General features: G+C 41.9%; 1 protein-coding gene across 2 annotated transcripts; it reads right to left on the bottom strand.

Annotated features, from left to right (window-relative positions):
• Positions 1–3,994: 3,994 nt before the first annotated feature.
• On the bottom strand, positions 3,995–10,525 carry LOC103698159 (inactive TPR repeat-containing thioredoxin TTL3-like). Of its 2 annotated transcripts, none has more exons than XM_089927278.1 (8): positions 10,229–10,524; positions 8,624–10,116; positions 7,926–8,121; positions 7,242–7,414; positions 6,685–7,018; positions 6,391–6,595; positions 5,868–5,974; positions 3,995–4,567 (listed from the first exon to the last, which is right to left on the bottom strand). In XM_089927278.1, exons 2-8 carry the CDS (start codon positions 9,505–9,507, stop codon positions 4,421–4,423), a joined length of 2,046 nt encoding a protein of 681 aa, XP_089783404.1. In that variant the 5' UTR covers positions 9,508–10,116; positions 10,229–10,524; the 3' UTR covers positions 3,995–4,420. The 2 variants fall into 2 exon arrangements, with proteins under 2 accessions (XP_089783404.1, XP_089783405.1); XM_089927279.1 differs by adding an exon at positions 4,790–4,872 and having other exon boundaries at positions 4,465–4,567; positions 8,624–10,525.
• Positions 10,526–10,726: the final 201 nt, after the last annotated feature.

Below are 10,726 nucleotides of genomic sequence, written 5' to 3' on the forward strand. Positions count from 1 at the left end.
GACTACCGTCTGGTTTTAGTTTATTGCTTAGAGACTGTTATTATGTCCCTGCTGCTAGCAGAAATTTGATTTTTGTTTCGTGTTTAGCACAGAATGGTCATATTTTTACATTTGACAAAGACTGATGTTCTATTTATTTTAGAAATAAATTAGTTGCACGTGGTTTCATGATTGACAGTCTCTATCACTTACATGTTGATATGTCTGTGAATGTATCTGAGCAAGTAGTAAGTGCCATGAGATCCAAAAGATCCAGAGATGAGATAAACCAAAAGTATTTGTGGCACCTCAGAATTGGCCATATTAGAGAAGACAGAATGAACAAAATGGAGAAAGATGGGCTTCTCAGTTCATTGACTTCCGAGTCATATCCAGTTTGCGAGTCCTGTCTTCAAGAAAAAATGGCTAGATTGCCCTTTATAGGATATGGAAGAGGACCACTGAAATACTTGCCCTGGTACACACTGATGTGTGTGGCCCATTTGATGTGCTGGCCAGAGGTCGTTATTCGTACTTCATTACCTTTACCGATGATTTTTCATGATATAGGTTTGTGTATCTTATGAGACACAAATCTGAATTCTTTGAAAAGTTCAAAGAGTTCAGAAATGAAGTAGAAAAACAAACTGGAAAACCCTTTAAGGCTCTTCGATCAGATCGAGAAGGAAAATACCTTAGTAGAAAATTTCAGGACTATCTCAAAGAGAATGGCATAGTCTCACAGTGGACGCCTCCTGGTACACCTCAACTCAACGAGGTGTCAGAGAGGAGAAATCGGACTCTATTGGATATGGTCCGGTCCATGATGAGCTTCACTGATTTACATAATATAAGATACTCTGTATTTTTATTTTGATTTTGATTTTTTTAATTTATTTTGATTTTAATTTTTTTAAATATTTAATTTATGTGGGGGTTGTTGAATTAAATTAAACATTTTAACATTTGAAAGCCGCGGCCAACCAAATATTTGACTTGGTCAACGGCCAAGTGGCAAGCATCCGCGCACAAGCAAGGGAACAAACATGAAAAGATCCCCAAAGAAAGCAGGCCATGACAAGTGTCATGCATCCACGCGCAAGAGCAAGCATGGAAAGGCCCTCCGAAGAAGGAAGAAAGCATGAGCGGCTAAGATGCAACAAGCAGCAGGATCAAAGGAGCACAAGAAGACACGTCATCAATCCGGAGAAGGAGAGTCTGCTTCTTTTGACGCGCCTGAGCCTATATAAAAGGCTCTAGGAATCATTTCAAATAAATGAAAATTTTCTTTTCTCCCTATTCCAAGAACTTATATAAAAAAGGGTTCTAAAGATCACTGGGGAGAAATAAAAATTTTTTTTCTTCTCCTCATAATTTTAATTATTTTTCTGAGTTTCTTTTGAGCTATCTGCAAGCGTGAACGTACTCTTCTTTCTTTCCTAAAGGCGCACTGACGGAAAAGACGTGGTTCTGTATTAGGTCGTCGTATCTCTAGGAGATCTGTGCCAGCAGACCCATGCGTGGGGAGCATAAACTTTTCTAGGACAACGCGTCAGCGTGCTTCGATCCACATGCCATCTTCTTTCATTTCTTTATTTTATTATTCTATTGTCAAGTTAATTATTTGCTAGTTTATTCTTCTTATTTATTGTTTTTGAATATTAGAAATATTTAATTATTAATTTATTAATTATATTTGTGCATCTAGGCTAACAGTGAAGGCCTCAGAGAGGTGGAAGGATGGTGCTGAGAGAGAGGGGTGAAAACCTTTTTTTTCTTATAAAAAAAAAGGTAACAATGAAAATCCAGAAATAATGAAAGATATTTAAAAAATAAAGATACCAAAAATATTTTCTACATCTGATTCTGTACTGTATTAGATTCCGTATTTCAGTTTAACAAAAAAAAAGAAACAAAAAACAAAAACTATACCAAATAGGACCTTCAAGATATGGAGAATGGGGAATGGTTCTGCAATTATAGGTCATTGCATAAAAACTAGGGAATCAAGCTATGCAATCAGGCCATTGCATATACATTGATCACCGCAATTGCAGGAGTAAATCTGTGTGTGTGCAATCCTAGACTGGCACCACTTCAGAGCATAAAATATAGCAGTGTTGGAGACCTTTTTTCATGTTAAAATCTTAAATAAAAAAGGATTCTAGATCTACAGAAAATGGTAGGTGCCATGAACCTAATCTGCGGGGTCACCAGCAATACTGCATATCAAGTTGGGGCCTTCACTTGTCGCCAATTCATGCCTCTTAGATTCAGAGTATCTCTTGGTATCAGACATAGAGAATCACTTTAATCAGTACTTTTGTAACAACCCATGGGTTTCTTGATCCTGTATAACTACCCCGCACGATATGTGGGACTAAATACAAGCCTGCACGGAACCTCACATATTCCCCCATTTAAGCCTTAACGTACTCGTTAGGCTAGGAGTTCAAATCCATATAAATCTAATCACAAGAACTATGATCGGTCCTTTGTCAGTTCCAATAAATCCATGCTGCAGTGTCTCCTAGTCCATATAGGTTATAGGTTGAATCTGCTCTTATACCATTTGTAACAATTCATGATTTTATCCAAAATGGCTAGCTCGAAGGTACTTTTTAGGTTCCTTTATCATATATAAGTACACAAGATCTTCTTGGCGAATAAACGATGTGGAACTATATACACACCTGCACGGGTCCTCACATACTCTTCCGTTCAAGCCCTGACGTCTTCGTCAGGCTAAGAGTTAAAATACATTCAAATCTAATCACGACCACCATAATCGGCTTGTCGTTAGCCTCCATGAACCAATGTTGCAGTGTCCCTCAATCTACATAGGCAAAGTTCGCTCTGATACCATTTGTCACCACTTAGAACTTCATTCAAAAAGACTAGCCATAAGGTATTATTTGGGTTTCTTGATTCTGTATAAATATCCAAAAATCTACTCAGCGAATAATCGATGTAGGACTAAACACATGCTCGTACGGATCCTCACATACTTCCTCCGTTTAAGCCTTGGTATCCTCGTCAGGCTAGGAGTTCAAATCTATATAAATCTAACCACAAGCACCACGATCGGCCCGTGGTCAGTCCCAATGGATCCGTGCTGCAGTGTCCCCTAATCCATATAGCTTATGGGTCGGGTCCACTCTTATACCATTCGTAATAACCCATGATCTTATCTAAAATGGCTAGTCGGAAGGTATTTTTTGAGTTCCTTTGTGCTATATAAGTACCCAAGAACTTCACGGCGAATAACCGATATGGGATTATATACACACCTGCATGGGTCCTCACATACTCCTCCGTTCAAGCTCTAACGTTCTCATCAGGCTAAGAGCTCAAATTCATTCAAATCTAATCACAACCACCATAATCAACTCGTGGTTAGCCTCTATGAACTAATGCTGCAGTGTCTCCCAATCCACATAGGCTATGGGCTGAGTTCGCTCTGATACTATTAACATAACTCAGGACCTCACCCAAAAAGGCTAGCTGGAAGGTATTATTTGGATTTTCTGATCTTGTATAAGTATCCAAGATCTACCTAGGAAATAACCGATGTGGGACTAAACACATGCTCGGATGGTTCTCACATACTCCTCCTATTTAAGCCTTGACGTTCTCTTCAGGCTAAGAGTTCAAATTCATTCAAATCTAGTCACAAGCACCACGATCGGTCCGTAGTCGGTCCCAATGAATCTGTGTTGCCGTGTCTTATAGTTCACAAGATTATGGGCCGGATCTACTTCGATACCATTTGTTACAACCCAAGACCTCACCCAAAAAAGCTAACCGGAAGATATTATTTGGGTTTCTTGATCCTATATAAGTATCCAAGATCTCTCCAGCAAATAACTAATGTAGGACCAAACACATGCCTGCATGAGTTCTCACAACTTTCCTTCTATCAAAGAGAAAAAGTGAGTTACAAGATTGCTACCACAATTGGAGAGCAATATCCCTATCATGTCTCTTTTCCTTCACCTTTGACCTTTTCGCCATATTCCAGGAACCCAAAGGCCTTTAGAAGCAGACACCATAACATGTCATACACTGTTGTAGTAAATAAAAGAAAGGGAAAGAAGAAAAAGCACGTGATTGTCATGCAGCAGTGTGCACACAGGAGTAGTGTAGCATTACCCTCTAGCTCCTGCGAAGCATATTTCATGTTTACATGACAAGCTCTATGATGACAATTAGTACAAGTCGCTTGGTTTTTCATTCTTTAGCCAACCACTTTGATTCTGCTCTTAGTGCCCGGTAAATTGACTGCAGGAGATGATGATAAGTTGCCACCACATGGCTGTGCATGGCCTCTGATGCACTTTGATCCAGCCCAAGTGCTTTCACCTGTTTCCTCGAATGGTTTCGACGGACATCTCCTCATTTGGCCTTTTCTTTTCTTTTCTTTTCTTTTCTTTTTATTTTTTCAACTGTTGAAAACTTTGAGGGAGTTCTCTAGTTGATCATGGTCAGACCCACGGATATCTTTGGCGTAGGAGCCATTCTTGTATATCTGGAATATCGGCACGCAGCTCTCATACTTCTCTAAGTAGGGGTTTTCATCCAGATCAACCTATAAACATTAGCACAAAAAATAAGCACCACAGAGAACAGCAATCAACAAAAGGAATCACCAGAAGTTAGATAATTATAACATAATAAAATGATCTCCAAGCTGGTCTTCACAGCAAAGAAGCTGATCATGGCCAATAAAGAAAAGATACTAGATGGTCATCAAAGTAACAACTGCCAGCCTCCATTAATGGTCTCAGATACAGACCAGAAGGTGCATTACCTAAGGAGCCCAAAACCAGCAATCAGCTTTCAGGATGGGCCACTATTGAAGCAGCCTATCAAATACAAGCTGATGAACTTAGCCTACAATTTAAGGAAAGGTAAAATAAGAAACTGGTGTATCTTTGTTTCAATGCAAAGTTATGGTCCAATGGAACAAATTAACTTGATGGCTGAGAAACAATAGTGTACTTAAATGACAAGGAAACAGAGGGTTAAATTTATTTGATCACTCATGAAATTCATTGTAGCACTGTGGAGGGGATTATCTGAAGAATCAATATAACTTAATCTATGCGTTAAATGTTGGCTCATGTTACAGAAGCTAATCAATTAAAAACTGAATACTTAGACCATTTTTCTAAGAAAAATAAAATAAAATCCACATCAGCATGCAAATATTTCTGTTATGTTGTCTGATGGGGAAAAAGGGCGCCTGCTTTAGCCTCTGACAATCAGGAGCTGCAAAGCCACAAGTTTATTTACTTTTAATTGTTCTATGGACCGGAATTCAGATTTGATCACCTACGTGAGACAATCAGCAGTTTTTATGAGAAGTCAAAAAGAAGACACTATGGCCAAACTTAATACTTCAAGACAATCTAAACTAGAAGGTTCAGCTTGCAAAAACTTCATAAAATATCAATCTAGTACCAAAATGAAACAAAAGCATCACGGCATGGATGAAAAACTAACTAGGACACAGCAAAGTTAAGCAACTCTTCAGGAGTGTGTCATGCCGCAATCTAGAGAGAGCACCAAAAAGAGGCAAAGGAGAGTTCTTTGGGATGACATATCATTCATCATTTTCCTTTTGTCTATGTTCATTTCATTTCTTCCTCATATCACCATGCTCTCTTTTCTAATATCCAATCCAAAGATGCCATTGTTGGTGCTATTTTTGCCAGTAAATTGAGAGTCAAAAAAATTCTGCTGTGTGTTTGTGCACATTACAATTGATTGCCACCTGTTGGATGCACAAATTTTCTTTAAAATGCTCCAGTACTATATATTTTGTTGTGCGTATTATTTTTTCAACTCTAACAAAAAATGTTCAAAATTTGCATAGAACATCAGACCTTAAGGAAATTCACAGTAGGATATTTCTGGCAGAATTGCTCCATGAAAACTATCGTCTGTTTGGAAGCTTCATTTGATTGGCTGAATAGCAGTGCCACGGACAGCCCTGCAAGCAAAATGATGCCCAAAGTTATGACTTGATAGATGTGTTGATATAAGAAGATTTCAAATGAAAGCTGTGGAACTAATACTTCATATTTTTGCAATATCTTTTGTGCTACCAAGCCGAGAAGAAGACGCATGGTGACTTTCAAATTTTCAAAAAAGTCTGAGATGCCCAAAAGATGTCATATGCAAAATATCTAATCAGTTCAGCAAGCAAAGAGTGAGCTCTGAGTTTCTTGAGAACCTTGCAGACCTTCGCCAACACGCAACTCAACCACATTGGCCATCTTTTCACAGAAAGCAATGTAGACTTCTAAATTGATTCCGTGAACGTTAAAAGCATCTTTGCCTCTTGTATGTCAAAGCACATTATTCTGTCGAGGGCAATAATCCATCAAAAGAAGAATCGATGCCTACCAGGTGATGTAGTATACTGTCTGAATTGATCGATCGTTGTGATTTGGACCATATTATCTCCATGTTTTGCGTCCTTGATGTCATCACCTCGCTGCTTCCTAAGTTGGAGCTGAGCCTCCACCAGGGCCTTGCTGACCTCCTCATCTCCCGGCATTTCATGAAGTAATGCTTCATAATCTTGTATGGATGCTTCCCAGTGCTCCAACTAATAAGAAAATGAGATACAAGAGTCGGCCTTTACTTTCTCTAAGTCCTGTTTTGATCCATGCGAAAGAATGGTGGAAACCAACTTACCTTTGCATTGCAGTCAGCTCTCCTTAGACGAGCTTTGTTGTAGGAAGGGCGCATGTTTAAAGCAGCATTACAATCTTCAATAGCCATCTCCCATTGGCCAAGCTTTGATCGGCATGCGGCTCGATTGCAAAATAGAATGGCATTGTAGGGGTCATGGTGAAAGCCTTCACCATATGCCATGCAAGCCTCCTTAAACTTGGATGCCTTGAAGAGATCATTACCTCTCGATCGAGCTGATGCCACAGCTCGAGCTTTCTGTGCCACAGTACTTATCTCCCTGCTTTTTGTGTCAAGTCGAGCAGCTCTTTGAGACACCGCAACTGTATCCTCAAACCTTAACAAAGAAAATGAAAACATAAATGTTCAGTTAGTATGCAAATAAGTGAACTGGACTATTGGCACAATGTTCCCATCCCTTGAGTGGGGATGTTCCAGTTCAAATTTTTGGAGGAGCATTCTTCCAAAAGAAAATGATGTACAATAGAACAAGAGGTAGAGAAACAAAATAGCAATTGCTAATGACATAAATCTGCCATTCAGGTAAAACCTTTACTGACCTTCCAGCTGCCATGTCGACCTGTGCTTGGACTGCAAGCACATACGCATTACTAGAAGCGCCGAAAAACTTTGTGGAGGCATCACAGTCAAATTTGGGTGCATCTATTAACGTTGTGATCGCCTCATCTTGCCTTTGGAGCGCTAGGAGGGCCTCTGCTTTGGAAGCCATAACCTTTCAGGACATAACCAAGCACTGTGTTATTTAGGCGACATTAGAATTGTGGAAAGGAAAGAAGAAGATAAATAACAGATTGTAACTCTCAATCATCTCTGCTTCAACCACCAAGGCACATTTGGGGTTTCCAACTGATTCTTCCTGACCGTATAATTATCAGAAAGTTTAGAGATGGGGGGTGGAGGGCAATGGGCAGGTAAAACTAGCTTCATGATAAATGTTCATGTTCCATGTACAACAGACCATCTGAGTAGTGGATCTCAGTCTAGGCCACTTACACTGAAGTAATTGATTGCAAAATCTTTTTCACGGAAGAATTGAATACGAGTTCAGCTATAGCAAGCACATACAAATTGATAAACCATTGTGTGTGTGATGAGGACAAATCCTCAAGCAAACTTCAGTGACAGTTCAGATTGAGGAGCATGAGATGCTGCAGCAAAACATATATGTTTTAATTGGTGACTTCTTCTCCTACATGACCAGAAGGAAGGTGAAAGATGAACACCTGCGGAGCAGAATCAGCACCAGCAGAGACAGCAGATTGTGTTTCTTTTAGCAGAGTCTGCCAGTCCCTCAGCTTGCGTGCTTCATGGCACTTGGAGAGATGGGTTTGGAGAGCCTGTGCTCGTGCAATGTTATTTGAGCTGGCTTCTTTTCGTGCTAGCTTGTAGTGATGAATCGCTTTCTCAGCTACTCCCAATCTGAAAAGTATGAGTAGATGTTTTAGCTCCGGAATTGGAAAAACTGCATGGTAGTCGAGTTTGTGAGTCTTAGAAACAAATTTAAGTTTATGCAAAACGAAATCAGTCAATTTTTCCTTTTTACTGAAGACCATACCAAAGTATGAGGAATTTTATGTCAATACACAACAACAGAAACAATAGAACACTCTGAGTCCCTAGTTATTGCAAATTAAAATCAATAACCACATGTCCCAAATTGTGAGCTTAAAACTAGAAAAACAACAGCAATGGAGGCAATGATGGGCTTAGGTTTGCAAAAGCAGATGAAACAAAAGGAGAAACAGAATTCATGTTGAATATCTACATCTTCATGGATTGGTGATATCTATCATTTTACTGGTACTAGTTTATTGAGTACGTATTTGAGCATGCAAAATGATTAAATGAACTAAAAGAAGTAATGAAGAATTACTTGCATGAGAGCATCCAATTTTCAGAATTTATCTTATTAGATTACCACCTGAGATAAAGAGTACCAAGTCGGTGATGTGCCCTGGCATAAGAAGGATCTATCCTGACCGCTTCCTTGCACTCGCCGACCGCCTCAAGCAGCTGGCCCATGCCCATGAGGGCGGCAGCTTTGTTGCTCCAGTAGGACGCTTTGTCTGGATCGATCAGTATCGCCCGATCATACAGCGCCACCGCCTCGGCGTATCTCCCTTTCTTGTACTCTTCATTGCCCATCTCCTTGAGCTCCTCCGGATCCAATCTCCTCGACAGAGCTCGGCACAGCACCTCAGGCGGCGGGGCTGCTGCTGCTGCTGCCGCTGCCGCCGCCGGTTCGATGGCGGTCCCTGCAAAACGGCTGGGCCACTGGCCTGGCTTGCCCCCATCGCCTTTGACAGCCGTCTCCCCGGCAGTCCTGGGCAGGTAATCGAGCACGTTGCGGTTCGGGGTGACGGCGCCGGGCGCGCGGATGTTCCCAAGGTTCCCGTAGAGCATCACATTTCCCGAGGATGCGCGGACCAGAGTGCTGCTCCCCTTGCTACGCTGGTGGTCGTGGATCATGCTGTCAAGCTCGCCCGACAGGCCGAGGCTCTGCATTCTTGCAGGGCCTGCAAGCGCCTTGGTCGAGCGGGGTGGCGCGGCGGCGGCGGCGGCGACGGCCTTGGCTTTGGACATGGCGACTGGCAGATCGGGGGGCTTGCTATCGGGCGCCGGATGCTGGCTTTTGGAATTGGAGTGCGCGAGCTTGGGAGAGTCCGCCGAGGGGGGCTGCTGGTGCTGGGGGGACGACGAAGCATTGCGCCGCCGGAAGACGTTGTTGTAAAGCACCAGGAGGCCGCAGCCCGACGACGCTCTCTGCGGGTCGTCTTCCATTTCTTTATTCTTTGTAACCAACATAAATATTTTTGCTTTCCCCGTGTACGTAGCCTTATTTACGGTTGTTGCCTGGGGGCCATGACCGAGAGCGGGAAGGGATTAGGAGTTGGTGGGAAAAGTTGCACGCAGCCATGGTTTGAGGGGATATATGTATAATTAAAAAGTTCAAAAAAAAAAAGCCGGCAAGGAAGAAGAGGAACCCAATTTGAAGAGCGAGGGAGGGGAGGCGACCCGAGCGCACGAAGGCGAGGAGGGGGAAGGGAGAATTGGGGAAAAGAAAAGAATAGAAAAAGAAGGGAAAGGAAAGGGAATTTGGTGAAGGAGCTGGCGTTTGTTATGTGAAGGACGGGAGAAGCGGACGTGGGAGAGATTTGGATCTCTAAAACTGAAATAATTAATTGTTAATTAAAAAGAGACGCGGGAGGAAAGACGAGGGTCTGCCTGTAGATTGATGTATTGCGGCCCGCGGGAAGGCTTGACGAAGGGCTATTTTTGGATCCCAGCCAACCGGCCGGAGAGACGGGGGCCTGCCAGCCACCCGACACCCGACCCCACCTCAAAACCCAGCCAGCGTGATGGCGCTTCCATGCAGATGCTCAAGCTTACCATCTTATTGTTCATGCACACAAGCTGTTTAACATATTCAATAGCACTTCCGATTAGTGATTTTAGTTTTCTTTGGAAAAGCGATTACTGATTATTCAAGATCGTAGAATCTCATATTGAAAATTTTGATTTATACCATATACACTTCCAATCCATACAAAGCGAAGAGGGCATATAGAAATAAAGAATAGAAAGAGCACGCTCCTAAGCATGAGAGAACTCATGAAGTTCAGGCAAGTTGGCGAATAATGATCTGCCACACTAACAATCATCGATAAGTTAAAGGATAGTTGTTGCCACTGAGATCTAGTCTGACCCAAGCACCAAATTGATGAAATCATTGGAGAGGTCAGTTAGCCTACTGTCTCAGTCGGAGAAGTCGGCTTGAGGGTCGCTGCACATCTCCAATGATGCAGGAGCATGAGCCCAATCCTGAGGCGTGTGTGGAAATTGAATCCCCTCCTTAGGTGAGTACCAAAGCACATTAGGTTTCAAGAGTTCCAGCAACCATAATGCAGCGTGTGCATGAGTCAAGTGACAACGAGTCCATGAGTCGAGTCACACTGAGTCCATGAGTCGTATAAAAGAGTCCAAGTTAATTTGAACTCTTAGTCATGTGTCAATTAAAGAGTCC

The sequence above is a fragment of the Phoenix dactylifera genome, chromosome 14 (assembly GCF_051530095.1).
Source record: "Phoenix dactylifera cultivar Ajwa chromosome 14, Ajwa_hap1_PhDact_Kaust_v1.1, whole genome shotgun sequence".
NCBI classification, from domain to species: Eukaryota; Viridiplantae; Streptophyta; class Magnoliopsida; order Arecales; family Arecaceae; genus Phoenix; species Phoenix dactylifera.